A 20,345-nucleotide genomic window follows, 5' to 3' on the forward strand; every position below is an offset into this window, starting at 1 on the left:
TTGTGGTTTCCTCTCTCCTTCCCCCCTTCCCCTCTCTTCTACTTTCCCTCTAAGCACATCTGGACTAATCCTTTCCATTATTACAGTACGTTCTTTTTAACAGCGATCAACCCTCCTCAACCTCAATGGACTTGAAACTCCTCTCAATCAATGTTAACGGCCTCAACTCCCCTTGCAAGCACACAATAGACTGAGCTAGACACATATGGACACTTTTCAGTCTATAGGATTAACCCTACCAAAACTGAGACATTAGAATTTTACATCCCTCAGGGAGACAAAATAATTCTAGATCATGTATTCCCATTTACCTGGCACCGGCACAAAATAAAATACCTGGGCGTCTTTCTGACAAAAAAATCTATCCCACCTCTTCCAAGCTAACTTTCCCCACACTCTATCCTGAATAAAAGCAGATTTGAACATTTGGTCGCATCAGTTTATCTCCTGGATAGGCCGCATTAATGCTGTCAAACTGAATATACTTGATAGATTATTATACATTTTCCAAACCCTTCCCATTTGCATTCCTATTTATGTATTTCAATTTCTTCAACAGAAGACATCCAAATTTATTTGGGTAGACAGATGTTCACGTATAAGACTTAGGACTATATTTACTAAACTGCGGGTTTGAAAAAGTGGGGATGTTGCCTATAGCAACCAATCAGCTTCTAGCTGTCATTTTGTAGAATGTGCTAAATAAAATATAACTAGAATCTGATTGATTGCTATAGGCAACATCTCCACTTTTTTAAACCAGCAGTTTAGTAAATATACCTCTTAGAGTTCTCCAGAGGTTCTCGAGAAGTGGAGGTCTCTGTATTCCAAACTTCAAAAGATACTACCTTTCAGCCCAACTCACTCAATGTGTCCTATGGAACGGTCCCACATCTACTAGGGTCTGGATAACTCTAGAGGGTCTGGGAATGCTGACACCTGCTTCTCTTTTGCAACTCCCAAGGGCGCATTGTCCCAAACAAGCCCTGATTCATCCCACAGTTTCCCTCTCCCTGGCGATTTGGGACTCATCTTCCAGGCTGCATGGTATTTCCTCATACCCCTCCCCATTAGTCTCCCTTTTAAACTCTCCAGAGTTCCCTCCATGCCTGCTCCATGTCTCGTTCTCTCCCTGGCACACCCGAGGGACACGGTTCTTAAATTACATCACCTACAACGCATTATTCCCCCAATTTGCCGACATTCAAGCAAAATTTGGTCTGCCTACACAGAAGTTTTATCAATACTTACAAGTTCGCAACCTTCACTCTACCCTCAAATCTCTCCTTATCTCTCGCCTACTCACTACCATCGAGGCATTGTGTCTGCGCCGAGCATCATCAGATCTCGTCTCCGCTATCTATTCCGATTTGATCTTCCCTTCTGTTCCTCCTCATGACCCTTGTGAGGGGGCATGGGAGCGTGACCTGTGCTACCCACTTGATGAAGAGGAATGGTTGGAAATACGGGAAAATTGCGCCTCTAGTTCAATTTGTGTTTGAATAAAAGAATATGTTTATAAAATTCTATATCGATGGTATTACGTCCCTACATGCCTTCATAAGATTTTACCCTAATTCTCCGACAGATGTTGGCTTTTATGCTCTGGCATAGGCTCATTTCTACACATATGGTGGGATTGCCCAAAATGTATCCCCTTCTGGCGTAAGGTTAAATCCCAGATAGAAACTGTGATTCAAATTTCCCTACTCTTTGATACAAAATGTTTCCTTCTTCCTCTTGGGTTTCTCTCAGCCACTAGACACCAAAATAAATTAGCTCGCCATGTTATTTCTGCTGCCACATGTCAAATCGCCATTGAATGAAGGCAGTCCACTCCCCTTTCCCTCATCACTGTGACTAACAGGATCTGGCATACCCACTGCATGGAGTACATGACCAGCATTTTACATAACTCCTCCAAATCCTTTAACAAAGTCTGGGATCCATGGATGTCCTTCTTTCAGTACCACTCCCCCTTTACTTAGGTCACACTCTCCTCCCACTCTCCCTCTCCCCATCTATGCTTTCTACCCCCTAACCCTGGGGTGGTCCCTGCCACACCACCCTTCTATCTACCTCTTTCATTTCCTAGCTCTCTATTTCTCTCTTCTCTTCTTCTGTCTCCTGCAGTTTCTTTCTTTCTTGTTATAAATAAAAAATTACCGGTCTTCCTTTTTCCATATCTTAGCAGCACAGTTGCCTAGTGGTTAGCACTTCTGCCTCAAAGCACTGGGGTCATGAGTTAAATTCCCGACCATGGCCTTATCTGTGTGGAGTTTGTATGTTCTCCCGGTGTTTGCGTGGGTTTCCTCCTGGTGCTCCGGTTTCCTCCCACACTCCAAAAACATACTGGTAGGTTAATTGGCTGCTATCAAAATTGACCCTAGTCTTTCCCTCTCTGTCTGTGAGTGTGTGTCTATAGTAGGGAATTTAGATTGTAAGTTCCAATGGGGCAGGGACTGATGTGAATGGGTTCTCTGTACAGAGTTGCGGAATTAGTTGCGCTAGATAAATAAATGATGATGATGATGATATCTTGAATATAATCTGACTTCTGTTCTCTCTAGCATACGGAGTGTTCTTTAACTAATGCACTGTCCACTATAATGGTCATTATAGTGGTTTAAGTTGTTTATCCAGCTGTATAGCATATCAGTGCACTGATTATTAAGAATCTCTATTTATGAATAGGCTCATGTTTTTAATTAATGGTGTACCAATAAATTTCTATTTATACTGTATACTTTTTCCACAAACTCATTTTTTAGAGTGTTTGCCATTCTCAGCGCTGTGTATTTCTCTTGATCACAAAGACCACAGCTATATGGCTGAACAATATTCACACACTGCCCCCCACCTGGTATTGTGTTTGCACTTTACAAAGCAAATACAGCTTTGCACCTGCAGTATACCTCGATTTCTGGAGGAGCTGAAGTATGCATAGACAAAGAGGGAGCAGTGAGTGGAGTAAATGGGACTGCTCTCAAGTATAAAAGGGGCACTACTCCACCTCCTTTTACGGAGTATTGCAGAACCGAGACTTATTTTTGCTAAGCAAGTTTATTGTAATGTAATCCACAAGTGGGGTGTGCACATTTCCAGAAGAGGTGCAATGAGAAAGAGTGCTTGACCATATGACTTCTAGAAAAATAACTTTGTTATTGCAGAGAGCTGATAAACAATGATGAATTACTGCACTCATATCATCATCTGACTCTACAGCTTGCCCCCTAGACTCTTCCCTCCTAACTTCTCAGCTCTCTCAGCACCATTGCATGACCATCTTTAACTCATCTTATCTCTTCAACCAGTCTCTCTCTATTGGCATATTTACAGCCTCCTTTAAACATGCACTCATCTCACCAATCCCCAAAAAACTTTTCTGACCCAGACTTTCTCTCCAACTACTGCCCTATTTCTTCTTTACCTCCATACTATTTGAACAACTTTAGTACAACTTCCTATCTCACTTTCAGCATCCTACTTAGACTACCCTCACAAATGTGATCAATGATCTACTTTCAGCAAAGTCTAAATGTCACTTTTACATACTCATACATACTCATCCTCCAAGACCAACCAGCTGCTTTCAACACGGATGATCACCATCTTCTCCTGCCACCCTTCACTTCATTCACCTTTGTGACACAGTTTTTTCTACCTATCAAACCAATCCTTCAATCTCTCTACTTCTGGCACATCCTCCCCTCCACTCCCCCAATCTGTTGGTGTCCCACAAGGCTTTGTCCTTACCTACAAAGCCCACTTCATATATCTCAAATCTCATCTATTCTCCCATGCCCTCTTAGATCTACCTCTGACCTGCATCTCACCTCATCTCTGGTAACCACCATTCACTCCCGCCTGCACGACTACTCACAATCTGCTACCCACTTATGCAATTCCCTACCATGCCCAATCAGACTCTTTCACAGCCTTGCAATCTTTAAATGCGCTGTCAAAACCCATCTCTTTATTCAAACGGACCCTTCCACCAGCTATACTACTTACCCTCACATTTCTCACTCAATCTATGCACACGCCTCTTTTCTCAGCTATGCCCAGGGCCGTCTCTTCCATTGGGCACAATGGGCAGGTGCCCGGGGGCCCTGCGGGCAAGGGGGCCCGTCCGAGGAAGCACTGAAAAAAAAAAATCCTGAAAAAAATAAGAAATGAAAATACTTACCTTGTGGTCACATCAGCGACGATCCGGCTCCCTCTCTGGTCCCCTCTTCTGTGCTGTGCTCGCAGTGAATGTTGGGCGTGATGTCACGCCCAACATTCACTGCAAGCACAGCATGGAGGAGCGCAGAAGAGACTCCACGGTGCGGAAAAAAAAAAAGAGAAGGGGATCGGACTTAAGGTAAGTTAAGGAGGCATATATATATATATATATATATATATATATATATATATATATATATATATGTGTAAACAGAAAGTGATTATATATACAAAATCACTTTTTTTTACATACATATATATTTTTTTTTACACACACACACACTATATATATATATATATATATATATATATATATATATATATATATGTATATGTTATATTTATTTGGGGGCCCCGGTCACTGCATTGCCCGGGGGGCCCATAATATAGTTAAGGTGGCCCTGGCTATGCCCTTTTCCCATTGGATTGCAAGCTCTGTCTGGATCAGGGTTTCAGGTCTGCATTTATTTTGTTTACCTTGTATGTTCATAGTTTCTTCACTGCCTGGTGCTGCAGAGCAATGTGGAGTCTTACAACTTAACAAGCCGAGAATGGTTTCCACCATAACAACTCTTCTTAAAGTACCCCATAGTATAACAATTACAGCTGTGCTACTTAAATGATTAACATAGCAGGTGGTGAATGACTCTCTGTCATTAAATAGCCCCTCAAATGTGCAATGATTGAAGCCTTTGTAGATCTCAGAGAATATTAGTACATATATTGGGGTATTGAACATATGTTCATATCTGCAACCATGCAGGAAAAAAGTGTGGGATAACCCATGGGTGAAATAACCAATCCTACACAGCATGTACAAGGATTGAATTTATTGAGATCTAAGGGCATATTTATAATTATAGATATTAATATAGATTGTAGTGATATTCGGCTGCCCCAGGAATACTGGCCCCGAACAGTAATAGTTAATTTACTGGTGGGTCAGACTCTGGGGATGTGCGTGTGCATAAGCCTTCTTGCCAGATTCGGGCTTCAGTTCCACTAATTGAAATTAATTAATTAAATTTAAAAATAGATCCAATTTATTTAAAAATTAAATAGTTTTAAATTGTATTGCATTATTCTATGAACAAAGCATTTTCTTAATGCTTTTGGTCTGCTATCATCATCCTGCGACTGCGATAACATAAGAGTTATTGCAACATTACAAGTACAGCCGCAATACTTGTTGAACAGGCTTCCCCATGCAAAGGCAGTGTAAGCCTTAGCCAGTCAAACCCCATGCAACTTACCAGCAGGGAGAACAATCTTATTGTCAGCGGTAAATCTTTTCTTGTATTGGACAAAGCAATAACGAGCCTAAGTGGTTAGCACTTCTGCCTTACAGCACTGGGGTCATGAGTTCAATTCCCGACCATGGCCTTATCTGTGTGGAGTTTGTATGTTCTCCCCGATTTTGCGTGGGTTTCCTCCGGGTGCTCTGGTTTCCTCCCACACTCCAAAAACATACTGGTAGGTTAATTGGCTGATAACAAATTGACCCTAGTCTGTGTGCTTGAGTGTGTATGTTAGGGAATTTAGACTGTAAGCCCCAATGGGGCAGGGACTGAATTGAGTGAGTACTCTGTACAGCGCTGCGGAATTAGTGGCGCTATATAAATAAATGGTGATGATGATGATGATATAGCCCTATGTTACATATGACTCCCTACATTGATTTTACTTTGTACATTGTTTTTACTTTGCCTGACTTTTGGTATTGTTAGTGTACATACACAGTAGTCTAACTTACAGATTTATGGCACCAATAATGCAAAAAAATAAACAAAACAGGGGTTTACTTTTTAATTATTTGAGATTATATTTTTAGTAAGATCTCATTTTAATTCCTGCTACCCTGTACTAAGTTTTAAGCAATGGAGCTTAAAAAAGACAAGTTTCAGGTTACAACACATTTTTAATGTAACTAAACATACCATTACAGCAGGATTTTTCACAGTGATGCAGGGTGTTGTAGCTCTCAAAGATCCACTGATACCATGATAATACTTAAAACAAATTTTTATTTCAGCTGAAAAGACAAGGTCAGATTAGTTATAATACAATTACAGGAACATAAATATCAACAAACCTGAAATTAAGATGTAGTAAATAAAAGTCTGTTCCTACGACACACAAGAGAGGGTCACAAAACAAAAGATAAATGTCCCCTTATACAAAACGTGAGCTATCTAACATTGTATTTACATTTGCAATGCTGCTTCATGCAAGCTATTATTCTGTGTTATCAGCTATTTTTTTGCTCTCTGTAGTCTTTTTCAATCTTTCAATTACTGAAGGACGCTTAACTTGCTTATAAAAATATACTATAACAGTGAAACCCCACACACGTGGTCTCCCTGTAATACTGCACATAGTCCAAGCTGTCTTGTACTGATCCTGGTTAAGGATTTGGGAAGGGGATTATTGCTACCATTTTTTTAAAATTAGATATTTATTATTACACAGGGCACCAACAGTCCCTATCAGCCCACTTGTGTTTCATTGTATTGACAAACAAAGGAAATGTAGCAGGGATTATCATGGAGCCAAGATTCGTAGCAAGGTAAAGTGTGGAAGCATTGATTTCTATCTCAGGTGCTTGTCGGAATTTGAGGATAGTTAAAGAAGGATACATTGGTAAGGAAATATTTTCAGGGACAAAAATTTCTTGGAAACTAGGGACAGTTGGCAGCTATGCCGTATTTATATTTTAATGCCTAGCAGCAACTTCTATGCCACCTGATTAAAGCTCAACTACCATTATTTTACATCAAATCCATTTAATTGTAATGCAGTCATCAACCTAACACTGTAAAGTCTTAATTACTTTCCATGCTGAAACATGTAATCCATGATTTTATTTTAAATTATGGTGAAAGTGTCACCTACACATTAAGTATAAAAAGTGCATGTATAAATGTCTTACATTTACTCTCTGGTACAAAACAGAATAGCTTCCAGATTAATATGTTCTAGCATCCTGCAGAAACACTCTGACCTAAAGTCCCATACGGTCATGTTTTCAGGAAATCATATTACTCTTAGGTTAGAGAACGTGTAATGATCACTCAGCTAAAGTATACTACAATCAATATTATAATAAAAGGTCAACAGCCATATCTGTTATCACTCTATTACTGGATTACCTCTCAGCTCTGTGTGTAGTGTAAAAGTTGGAATATTAGATCCCCTATTCATTCCCTTTACCAGTTTATTGTAAATTCTAATAAGCATAACCTTGTATAAATAGCACCGTTTTCTATCTTTCTAACAGTAATGCAAATTAAAATTGCACAACAATAGTGCTTATTGGTTTTGTGGACTTACACAGAAAAAAATGAGCATTCCAAAAACAGAAACACACAACACATCCTTAATTTGTGTTATATAACAAAGCAAATCTTGTGTTTATGTTTACTAATAGTACAGAAACTATAAAACAGCAGTTCTTAAATGTTTTACTGGAACCTAGGCTATGTGTCTGAATTTGCTTTGTTCATTATGGTTGATTTAAATAATAACATTTTTTTTTTAATTAATTTAAAATGGTCTACAACAGTGGTTCCCAAACTTTTGCAGTTCGCGGCACCCTTAGAGTCTCCAAATTTTTTCAAGGCACCCCTCCAAAATAATTATTGAGCAGACCTGTTTTAGAAGTAGTTGGGTCAAAAAATTGTAATAAGTATTTAGATCAGGACAGAAATACTTATTTAGTTGTATGCAAAAATGCCCCCTCTGCATCCAGACACTCTGCCCTCAGGCACTCTGCCCCCTCTGCATCCAGACACACTGCCCCCTCTGCCCTCTCACGCTGTGTCCCCCTCCACTGCCCCTCTCACGCTGTGTCCCCCTCCACTGCCCCTCTCACGCTGTGTCCCCCTCCACTGCCCCTCTTACGCCGTGTCCCCCTCCACTGCCCCTCTCACGCTGTCACTCTCACTCTGCCCCGCTGTCACACTCACTCTGCCCCTGCTGTCACACTCACTCTGCCCCTGCTGTCACACTCACTCTGCCCCTGCTGTCACACTCACTCTGCCCCTGCTGTCACTCTCACTCTGCCCCTGCTGTCACTCTCACTCTGCCCCGCTGTCACCCTCCGCTGCCACGATCCCTGTCACTCCTCTGCCACGGGCCAGACATAGAAAAAAAAAAAAAAAGAACACATAAACTTACCAATCCGCCAGGCGCCGGGACCCAGCAGCCTCCTCTCCCCGCAGCTTGTTACTGACGTCGATATTCAGTGACAGCTGCTGCGGGGAGAGGAGGCTGCTGGGTCCCGGCGCCCGGTGGATTGGTAAGTTTATGTGTTCTTTTTTTCTATGTCTGGCCCCTGGGAGCCGCGGCGCACACTTTGGGAACCGTCGGTCTACAAAATGAATTTTTTTTTGAGACTTAAAATATTAAGACAATATTAATAATTAGTTTATTGAATGGTTTTAAACAAACAATTTGCAAACAGATTATCAATTCACATTAAAGATATGGCAACTTATGTTTTTGGTCCCAAAGGAAAGGTTAAGAACCTCTGCTATAAATATATCCATTTTTTTTTTTACTTTAACATTGGTGCAGCTTGCTGCATTTAAGCAAACAACAACCTAGCATATGCAGCATAATGTTAAGTAATTAAGAAAGCTCAATTTGCTAAAGTATCACTAAGAACTATTAATATTCACGAAAAAATATGTCTGTACTTTTATCAATAAAAATAAAATATTACACACGTTATATACTCTCTCACTGTTTTTCACAACTACATGCAAATTGCGTTGCACAACCACAGAGCCAAGTGGAGAAACAATGAGCATATTGAGTAGATACAATTAAGAACACCAATGCAGGACTACAGGGCCGTCTTTCCCATTGGGCACGATGGGCAGGTGCCCGGGGGCCCAGGGGGAAAGGGGGCCCTGGCAGGTCTGCTGCTGTAAAAAAATCCTGTAAAGAAGAAAAAAAAAACAAAAAAAAAAAACTTACCTTTTGCGGTCACCTGACCGTTCGGGTCAGGTGACGATCCAGCTAACTCCCTGGTCCTCTCTTCCGTGATGCGCTTGCAGTGAATGTCGGGCGTGATGACGTCATCACGCCAGACATTTACTGCGAGCACAGCATGGAGGTAAGTTAAGAGGGGGATTTAAAAAAAAAAAAAAAAAGGACTTTACTTTTATAGTTGAAATTGTATGGATCGTTTAAGTTGGGTATATATATATATATATATATATATATATATATATATATATCCTTTTTTTTATTTATTTTTACTTATATATTTATATATAGGGGCCCTGGTGCACTGCTGTGCCCGGGGGCCCATACTATTGTTAAGGTGGCCCTGCAGGACTAGGGAACAGAACTCCATATTTGAGGTATTAAAGTGGTGTAATACTTACTGAGTGATTTTTTCCAGACCAGGGAACAGATTTATCAAACCTTCTAAAAAGGAAGCGCGGAAGTGTTGCCCATTTCCAGAATGTACTAGATAAATCATAGCTAGAATCTGATTGCTAATGGTAACACCACCACTTTTTCCTCTTAGAATGTTTAATAAATATATCCACAGGAGTTAGAATGTGAACTATACGGTTTAGCGACTTTGTTTAAGTGGAATTATGTGTTGGACTTTTTAAGAGAAATACATTTTGTGTAGTGACCAAAGGTATTAATATCACCAATGATTCTCTATACCACTTTAGAATATTACATTATTGCAATTTATTAGTATCGTCAATTTTGATACAGAGGAGCTGCTGACATAATATTAATTGTTTTAGACAACACATTAACTAAGGATAAAATAAAATAAATCAGTTAAAAATATGTGATTTGAGCACTTTTGGAAGTATATATTGTAGTTTGGATAAGTTCATTACACACAGCAGCCACCAGATATATACCAGTACAGGCCACTTGCAGCACGGTGGCCTGTACTGGTATATACTGGTATGTTCCGGCCCCTAGTAGCAATATCCTGTACATTGTACAATTACAGAAGTTTATTTTGGCACAAAAAAAAAAAATATAACAAAAAGGCACTCGGGACAATTTAAGACATATAGTAAAGTTAGCACTACACCAGTATATGCTGACACAAAAATGCAATTAAGGATACCTTATTGAAATGAACTATAAATCAATAATAGTATATTAGAGAAAAAAGTAGGTGTGCTGCCTAAATAGGTACTTAATACCCCACGTTTTATATATATATAGGCCAGAGTATTGGTTCTTCTAGCTCCAGCATGCTTGTTCAAGTTACTCCTGTGTATTGACTCCTTGGCTATTGTTTGACTTCTCTTCCGGATCATCCCTTCTTCGCTGCCCGCACTGGTTTTGACCTTTGGACTGTTCCTGACTACGATTTGCCTTCTCTCCGTTGTACTGTGCTCCTCTGGTTTCGACTCGGCCTGTTTGACTACTCTCCATTCACTGCACTGGCATTTTCGCCATATGGATGAGGTTGTGATCGTGAAGACATTGGTGTTAGACATGTTTTAATACCCTTCAGAAGTGGAATATATCACTATATCTGGTACGCAGATTTTAATATTTATTTTGTGCACTCGTGGTGGTGTCCTATTACTATTTTGGGATAGTTATCCCATATACCCCATAGCATTGTGGGGAACCTGGTGATATTGCTGTGATTTTTGTAGTATTACACTATGTTTGCTGTTTTCCTGTATTTTGTATGGATCGGTGGAGATCTGGAGGACTAAAGGCAAAGCACAGATTACTCCATTATCTTCTGTAAAGTTTATAATCTACAACTTCATGGTATGCAAGTTATTGCTCTATTCCACACTATACAATTGATAATACACTCAGAGTCTCCCTGCTTGTTCTTCTGTTACAGCATATATATATATATATATATATATATATATTTTATATCTATATCCTAAAACAGGCGTAACAACCATAAAAAAAAATTGTAAAATAGTAAATTCACAGTACACTCATCTATGAATAAAAAAAAGTCAAATTGTAATGAAAGGTGAGAATTCACCTGGTATTACTTTCTCTTAAAAGATTCTTAAAAATCAAATGGTTTTGATATATTACATGACGCTCTCAATTTAGTCAGAAGCTATTTAACTTACCAGTATGTTTTTGGACCAGGAGAGAAAACCAACGTACACTGAGGAAATCCATGCAAACATGGAAAGATCACACATATGCCATGCTTACAGCACCTGCTCTGAATTAAATTCAGACAGCAACAGTAAGCAACCATACTAACCACTATGCTAAAGTTCTCATACCTTGACAGAACTGTAGATATGAGGTGTTGGATTTATTAGCTGACTGCCTGCAATTGTTTTCTGTTAGTAAACAGACAATCCATGTGTCAGTGACTTTCATTTGTCTGAACAAAGGCACTTTAAGTTTTTTTCTTAATGGCTTTCTTTTTATTATTATTATTATTTATTTGGCGCCACAGATTCCGTATAGCCGGATACAGAGCCAAGACACAAATAGATGAGGTAATGAAAGTAACACGAAAGTAGCACAAATGAGTGAGAGTAATGTTATGTGGATTTACACAGAGGGCAGAGAAAGACATGACAGTACATATGAGGGACAGTAGACAGACGTGAGACAATAGGTAGAGAGGACCCTGCCCGCGGGGGCTTACATTCTAAAGGGAGGGGTGGTGACAGACAGTAGGACCAGCAGGGAGAAAATGGAGATGGTAGAAGAAGAAGAGGTGATGGATAGAATGGTAGGGAAGTGGTAGGATAGGGCGAGTTTTGAGTGAGTGTTTGAGGTACTATATGTTGGGAGAGAGTCGAGTGAGACGAGATAGGGAGTTTCAAAGATTAGGGGCAGCACAGCCGAAGTCTTGGAGGCAAGCATGGGAGAAGGTAATGAGAGGTCAATTTAGGCAGAGGTCATAAGCGGAGCGGAGTGACCGGGTTGGTATGTACCTTGAGACAAGGTCAGAGATGTATAGGGGGGAAGTGTTGGTAAGGGTTTTGTAAGTGAGGGTAAGGCGCTTGAACTAAATTCTGAAATGGATAAGGAGCCAATGAATGGATTTACACAAAGGAGAATTAGAAGAGGTGTGGTGCGAGAGAAAGATGAGCCTAGCCGCAGCATTCTGTATGTATTGAAGGTCAAAAATGCGAGAGTGAGGAATGCCAATAAGAAGGAAGTTGCAATAGTTGAGACAAGAAATTATGAGTGAATGGACCAGGATTTTGGTTGCTTCATGAGTGAGGAAGGAACGGATTTTGAAATGTTACGGAGGAGGATGAGGGACTGCATATGAAGGGTAAAACTGAGGGCTTAGCCAAGGGTGACTCCAAGGCAGCGGGCTAGGGTGACAGGCAGGGCCGGATTAAGGGAATGGAGGCCCCTGGGCTAAGGGGGCCTCCATTCCCCCGTGAGGCCCCCAATGTGAGCCGCCCGCCGCCCCCCGTGAGGCCCCCCCACCAAGCACTTACCTGTCACTGCAGTCCTGCTTCCGCGGTGCACTGTAAGCTCCTTACTGAGGAGATCTCGCAAGATCTCCTCAGTAAGCAGATCACTGAGCGGCGCCGGGGACAGATGACTGCACCGACAGTGCTCAGCAGCATTGATCGGGCCGGGGGCGCCCCCGCCCCTGGACCGATCAATAATGCTGCTGAGGACTTTAAAGGGCCCCCTGGATGCCCGAGGCCCCTGGGCTATAGCCCAGTTAGACCTTGGGTTAATCCGGCCCTGGTGACAGGAGAAAGAGTGATGTTGTCAATCAAGAGGGAGGAATAGCAACACTGGGAAGAGAAAAGATGATGAGCTCAGATTTGGAGATGATGAGTTTCAGGGAGAAATGTGACATCCAGGTAGTTACAGCAGAGAGACAGACAGATATCTGGGTTAGAACAGAGAGAGAGAGTTCAGGGAAGGGAAGATAAATTTGCATGTCGTCAGCATAGAGGTGGTATTGGAGGCTAAATGATTGAATGAGATCGCCAAGCGAGGTGGTGTAGAGAGAGAAGAGCAAAGGACAAAGGACAGATCCTTGTGGGACTCCAATAGAAAGGGGAAGAGAGGGGAGGAAGAGTCAGAAGCATATACACTAAAAGAGCCGCCAGAGAGGTAGGAGGCAAACCAGGAGAGAACTGTGAATTGTGAAGACCTAGGGAGTGAAGGGTGGTGAGGTGAAGAGAATGATCGATGGTGTCAACAGCAGCAGAGATGTCGAGTAGTCTGAGAAAGGAGAAGTGACCTTTGGACTTAGCTTAGCGTAAATCTATTGTTACTTTTCAGTTGAGTGAAGGGGACGGAAGCCAGACTGGAGAGGGTAAAAAAGAGAGTGGAAAGAGAGAAAGTTAGTCAGACGATTGAAGACAAGTTGTTGGAGAATATTAGAAGCAAAGGGAAGCAGAGATATGGGGTGATAGTTAGAGAGAGAGGAAGGGTGAAGGGAAGGTTTCTTGAGAATAGGAGAGATGAGAGCTTGCTTGAAAGCTAAGGGGAAGATACCAGTGGGGAGAGAGATGTTAAAGAGGTGAGCAAAGTGACAACAGTCATTGGAAGAGAAGGAGCGGAGGAACTTGGAGGGGACAGGATCGAGAGGACAGGTTGTAGAAGACAAGGAAGAGAGAAGAGAGAGATCTCAGGCACAGTTACAGGATGGTAGGAGCCAAGGTTGGCAGTGAGTGATAGAGAGGACAGGTGGATGGAGGCAAGTCTGATGAGAACAGATATGATTGTGGATAGAGTCAATTTGTTTTTGAAGTAGGTGGCAAAGTCTAGAGTGGTGATGGATGAGGGTGGAGGAGGTTCCAGAGGACACAATAGAGAATTAATGGTAGCAAAGAGGCGTTGGGGTTTATTGGACAGGAAGAAGGTGAGGGATGTGAAATAGGTTTGTTTGGCAAGAGAGAGGGCAGAATAGTAGGAAGAAAGCATGAATTTAAAGTGGATAAAGTCAGAAATGGAGCAAGACCTTCCAATGGCATTCGGAGAATTGGGAGCACTTTTGGAGGAAACGAGTAGGGGTGGCTGTGGCTGCAGTATCAAGGGCAACAGAGTGTGTGGTGTTGTCTTGCTTTTCTGAATGCTCCTTTTGTGTCTCTACTACTGACCCATCCTCTCCTCCACTCCTATCTATTGCAATTTCTAAAGGCTCTGATCTTGGCCCAGTTTTCCCCTCCACAATCTGTCATAAGTGACGTGGCGAGATTGAACTTCCTCTACTGTGGCTCCACCTCCACTGTGCCACACTGCAAATCCCTTCATTGACTCCCTATTTCCTCTAGAAGTCAATTCAATCTTCACACACTCGCCTTCAAAGCCCTCACCAACTCCTCCGTTCCACATCGAGATACACTCCCTCCTTGATCTGCCTCTGACCACCTCTCTGGTAAAAACCACTCACACCTGCCACCAAAACATCTCCAATGCTGCTCCCCTCTTATGGAACTCTGTACCCAGCCTGACCAAACGCATCCACAATTTTCAGTAATTTAAATGCATTCTCAAAACTCATCTCTTCACTATAGACTAACCTACCCCACTTGATACTACTCTCTCTCTGTGTTATACCAGCTCCAGAGACCCAAGCTCTCTCCACATTTGTCTCATTAAAATTATAGGATGGAACCAGATCTGTATGCCAGTACTGAGCTGTTGCAGACGTCAAGTCTGGTGAAGAAATTCCCTTTGCAATTAATAAACTAAGATAATTCACTATGTAGTTCTTAACATTAGCATTGTTAACAAGAAAACAGTATGCAAGTTTAAATAGATTTTTGTTTTATCATGGCAGCCTACATAGTTTAGCTGGTTGCCTACCCCTTAATGCACAGTTTAACAATTGGGTGAATTAATGTTACTAAAGTATCGCAATAATTTATCATTCATGAAACAAATATAATGATCATGCAGTCAATAATTTTAGAGCCTTTACACTGTTAAGAGCTCAGTATGCAACCATTCATTGCCAGCATTCTTTTCTTCAACTTAAAAGCTATATCTATTATGCATGACTATTCTGCAAACAGCAGGGCGTTCCCATTCACCCCTTAGCCCCATCTGACAATTTTTATTAGATATTCTCATTTAGAATTTGTGCAAGGGAAAAGCATGATAAAAATAGATCTTTCATCATCATCATCATCATTTATTTATATAGCGCCAGCAAATTCCGTAGCGCTTTACAATTGGAAACAAACATTAATAAGTCAATACTGGGTAATACATACAGAAAGAGAGGTAAGAGAAGCCTGCTCGAAAGCTTACAATCTATGGGATCTTTGGGCATTTATTATAAAAAGCAATAACAACTAAATCATATTGTAATATTTATTGTTAACTACACAACCTTTCCTTCCTTCTCTTCTGCTATACTGTGCAGAAATTCCGTAGAGGAACACAAGCACTACCGCATCAAACGGTTCACATATCTGATTTATCTTCCTAGTGAAATGTGAACAATCCGATTTGGTAATCCTAAAATAACATGTTAAATATAATTTATATAAAAATCCTACACTCTTGTTCACTAGTGATTCATATGCATATTCCTTCTAAAAGCCGCGTTCATTGCTCTGAGATTCCTAGGGGTAAATGAATCAAGCTCCAATTTTGAAAATCCCTTGATTTTCTCGGGCAAGTTGAAACTTGCCGATGTATTAACCTGAGGTTTGATGGAAAATCGGCAGAGGTGTGTTTCTGTCAAAATCGCCATTTCCAAAATTGCTAGAGATCGAAGTCCTGACTGTTTGTCACTCTAGCTATATAAGTCTCCAAATGTATAAGGCTGCAATTAATCAAACTCTCCCGAGTTTGCAGTAAAATTCGCAAGATACAACACGCTGCTTCCTAGCTGCGAGATTAGTAAACACAGCACTGTTACACTGCAGGGCTATACAGCCGCAGGTCCCGGCTGCTGTCATAAGATTAAAAATAGATGAATGTATAAAATAAAAATGTGTGGGGTCCCCCGGTCCGACCACTATTAACCATAGTGCTGCCAGCCTACTGGTGGTTGCAGGAAAATCAGGGAAAAGTTTTCCTCGGGTCCCCCCGATTTTCACATAACCAGCACCAGGCAAAGCAGCCGGGGTGGATGGCACTATAGCAGGAGGACAAGCTGCAGGCTTGCCATAATGACAAACCAACCCAAGGCTGTTCATAATTTACTTATGAGGAAAACAATTTTCTTTTAATTTTAAGGAGGCAAAATTATTGAATTATTATATTAATCTGGCACTATGTAATGCCAAATTGTGCATTCAAAACAATAATATTCACCACTAGCAATCACTTAATATTATTAATAATATTACATTTGTTGCAGTTTGGCATTAAATGCCAAAATAATATAATAATTCATAATTTTGCCCCCTTAAATAATAAAAAAAAAAGTAAAGTAAATTATAAATTAATTTTGAACTTTAATCAATAAATAATGATTGCCTCAAGAATTTATACATGATTGATACTTCCTCTTTGTTCTGAATGGCAAAATAGCTTAAACAGCATACAGTTTAAGCAATCTTGCCACTCACAACCACCTCTCTCATTTTGGCCGCTTGGATGGCTGTTTTGCGGCGGTTTTGAAAACCCTAGCTTAGTAAATATGCAGGTTTGTATGTTCATAATTGTTAAAATTGGGATTCGTAAAGTGGTGGTTTTGAAAAATTTCAATTCTGGCTGATTTAACGGCAGTTTGGGCTTTAGTAAATCAGGCGGATTCAAAACCACCGGAAAAATAGCCGAAAACCGTCGGTTTCACCAAACCGACCTTTAATAAATCAAGCCCTGAGACTTTTCTGGAAAGTTGGCTGGTTAGGGAAATTGGAAGAAATGCTTTTACCCTACATTTCACAGAAGAAAGTCTGACTTCCCTCTTACCCTTTGAAGCCAGGGGGTCCACCAAGCACATTTATTGACAATTTTCCTTTCGTCATTATAAAGTAGAGATGGTCACTGACCCCCGTGTTTTGGTATTTGTATTCGGTTTTGGATCTGGATTACCGTCGTGTTTTGGTTTTGCAAAACCCCATTGCGTGTTTTGGTTTTGTTTGGTTTTGTTTTGCTATTTTGTTGGAAAATCAATGTTTTTGGGCCTAAAATAACCCAATTTAGTGCTCCACCTGTTTCATAGATAAGTAATCTAATTGTAAAGCTAATAAATTATCAAAAAAACTGTTTAATTCCTGGTAGGTAGGCCTTCATTTATTCTACACACAAAACAGATTATCTTCCTCTCCATCTATGCATATTGGCAATGCAGCCATCGTCTTTGGATGTATATTACACCCTACACTTATAGTTAAATATGTAAAGAAATGGAAAAAGGCAGTTTGCTTGCTGTCTCTATAGGCCCCCTCCACTTGTTGAAAAAAACAAAAAATTCAGCCGTTATAGACTGTACAATATTAATTGAAATGGACAAAGCCAGTTTGGCTTCTGGCTCTCTAGGCACCCCTCCACTTGTCGAAAATACAAAAAAATTCAGCCGTTATAGACTGTACAATATTAAGAGAAATGGACAAAGCCAGTTTGGGGTCACTCTGTCTATGACACCCAACCCAACCTTAAGGAGAAATTGCCCAAACAGCAGCCTTTCAAGACGGTACGTGATATGGAAATGCCACAAGTCCCTTTCCTCTTTGGGGGTAGATTGAACCCTACACTTACATAGAAAGTTTTAAAAAGATGTTATCATCATCATCTTCAGCTTCATCCTCACCCTCATCAGTGTGTACGTCATCATCACAGACTATCAATTCATCGCCGCTTGAATCCGCCATTAGAGTCAGTGCTTGGATGTCTTGGATGGTGAAGGCATTCCTCGTGGAAGATGTAGTTCATTTTATAAACATCATTTTCTCCACATTTTTGGGAAGTAACCTTCTACGGCGATCACTGACTAAGTTCCCTGCTGTGCTAAACACTCGTTCAGAGTACACACTGGAGGGTGGGCAGCTTAGGTATTGCAAAGCAAGTTTGTACATGGGTTTCCAAATGGCCTGCTTTTCTTCCCAGTAAGGAAAGGGACTGTCTGACATTTCCATATCAATTACCTGTTGAAAGTAATCCTCCACCATCCTTTGCATGTTTTTACTCGTATTGGATGGAGTTATGGGCAAAGTGACACATTTTTTTTGAAAAATCCTTCAAACCAGCCCAGATGTTAAATTGTTCTGGTCTGCCCTCTGCATCTTCCCTGCTTCTTTTTGGAAAATTTAATTTTTTACGAGCAGCAGCAGCTTGAGAAAGTGAAGGAGGACACGTCTTCAAGCAGAGGCCCAGTTCAGCGGCCAACTTGCTGAGCAATAGCTCCTTGCAAAAGTTCACATCTCGCTCATTTACAAGTAAAGACTCAATGTAGGTCTTAAACCTTGGATCAAGCACAGTGGCCAAAACGTACTGATCCGAGTTCAAGATCTTAATACTCGAGGATCATTGTGAAGCAAATGAAGTACTTGATCGACAAGGCCAACATACTGAATTGCTTGCTTTCAGCTCCTCCTTCATTTTCTCAAGCAGCTTTTCCAATAGTCTAATTAAAGGAATGACTTGGCTCAAACTAGCAGAGTCTGCACTCACCTTACACGTCACAACTTCAAATGGTTTCAGCAGAAAGGTGTATCCAGGGATACGACCGTTAATTAAAAATGAAGGATAGTAGTGGATATAGGGTAAAAATAGGACTGCAATATTGAGTCTGGGGGGATTTTCACAATTGAAACAGATTGGCGGTTGCTTACTCTGGATTAATTTCAAATATAAGTGCAGGATCGCAGGAGATCCAAAATAGGTTGAACTTGATGGACTGGTGTCTTTTTTCAACCTCATCAACTATGTTACTATGTTACCTTGCACAGCACTGAAAGGATTCCCCACTGTGCAAGAGTGAAATACATTTCCCCACCTTTCCCAATGTCATGGCTTGTGCAATACGCTTGGAAGGCTTTGCGCTGTTCCTCCATCCTCTAAAACATGTACAGGGTGGAATTCCACCTAGTTACCACCTCTTGCTTAAGTTGGTGGCAGGGCAAGTTAAACTGCTCTTGGAGCTGCTGTAATCTCCTACATTCTGTGGCTGAATGCCTGAAATGGTCTGAAATTTTACGGGCCACCGAAAGCATCTTCTGCACCTCACGGTTATTTCGTAGGAAGCTCTGCACCACCAAGTTGATGGTGTGAGCAAAACAGGGAATGTGCTGGAAATCACCCAGCTGTAATGCTCGCACTATAGCGTTGGCGTTATCAGAAATGACATACCCTGGGGAGAGTCCAAGTGGTATAAGCCATGTATCAATCACATCTCTCAGTCTGCGTAACAAATTGTCAGCTGTATGCCTGTTAGTGAAGCCGGTGATACAAAGAGTGGGCTGCCTGTGACAAATGTTACGTAGTGGTGTAAATGCTGCTGCTGTTGCTGCTGGTGAAGGTGAATGACCAACCCAGTGGGCTGTCACAGTCATATAGTCTTTGGTTTGGCGACTTCCACTTGTCCACATATCTGTGGTTAAGTGGACAGTGGGCAGAATGGCATTTTTCAGCGCAATCTCTACATTTTTACACACTTTTTGGTATAGTTGTAGAATTGCTTTACAGGAGAAATGGTGTCGCAATGGAATTCTGTAACGCGGACACAAAACCTCAATTATCTGTGAAAAACCAGCTGCGTTTATTGTGGAGATTGGACGCAGATCTAACACTAACATTGCAGCCATGGCGTCTGTGATTCGCTTGGCGACTGGGTGACTGCTGTCATATTTGCTTCCCCTAGCAAATGATTGTTTCACAGTTAATTGCTGAAATGTAGGACTGCTCTTTTTCTTGACCTGCCTCTGGGCTGACGATTCACCCCCAGCAGCAGCAACAGCAGTGGGACTAACGCTTTCTTCAGAGGAATCAATAGTGCAGGAGTCATCCAACCTTAATAGGTGGGATGCCGGGCTAACTCCGAGCGCTAGTGAGGATATTGATGAGGATGGTGTGTTGGGTGTATTTTGTAGCCGTCGGGATGTCGGTGAGCGGAGGGTCTTAGCTGATGATGGAGTGCTTGCAATTTTTTGGGAAGAACTTTCAGCTTTTCCCAACATGTTGCCATGAACTCTCGTTAAATAGTGTAACATAGACGAGGTTCCAAGATGGTTAAGGTCCCT

General features: G+C 41.1%; 1 protein-coding gene across 3 annotated transcripts in view; it reads right to left on the minus strand.

Moving 5' to 3' along the window:
- HECW2 (HECT, C2 and WW domain containing E3 ubiquitin protein ligase 2) overlaps nt 1–20,345 on the minus strand; it is a 423,985-nt gene that overhangs the window by 191,768 nt on the left and 211,872 nt on the right. For all 3 annotated transcript variants that reach the window (XM_075179947.1, XM_075179946.1, XM_075179948.1), the window contains one exon: nt 6,165–6,259. In XM_075179947.1, the coding sequence (XP_075036048.1) occupies nt 6,165–6,259 (95 nt within the window). The remainder of the gene's footprint in view (nt 1–6,164; nt 6,260–20,345) is intronic.

Source organism: Mixophyes fleayi, chromosome 7, assembly GCF_038048845.1.
Source record: "Mixophyes fleayi isolate aMixFle1 chromosome 7, aMixFle1.hap1, whole genome shotgun sequence".
Taxonomy (NCBI): Eukaryota; Metazoa; Chordata; class Amphibia; order Anura; family Limnodynastidae; genus Mixophyes; species Mixophyes fleayi.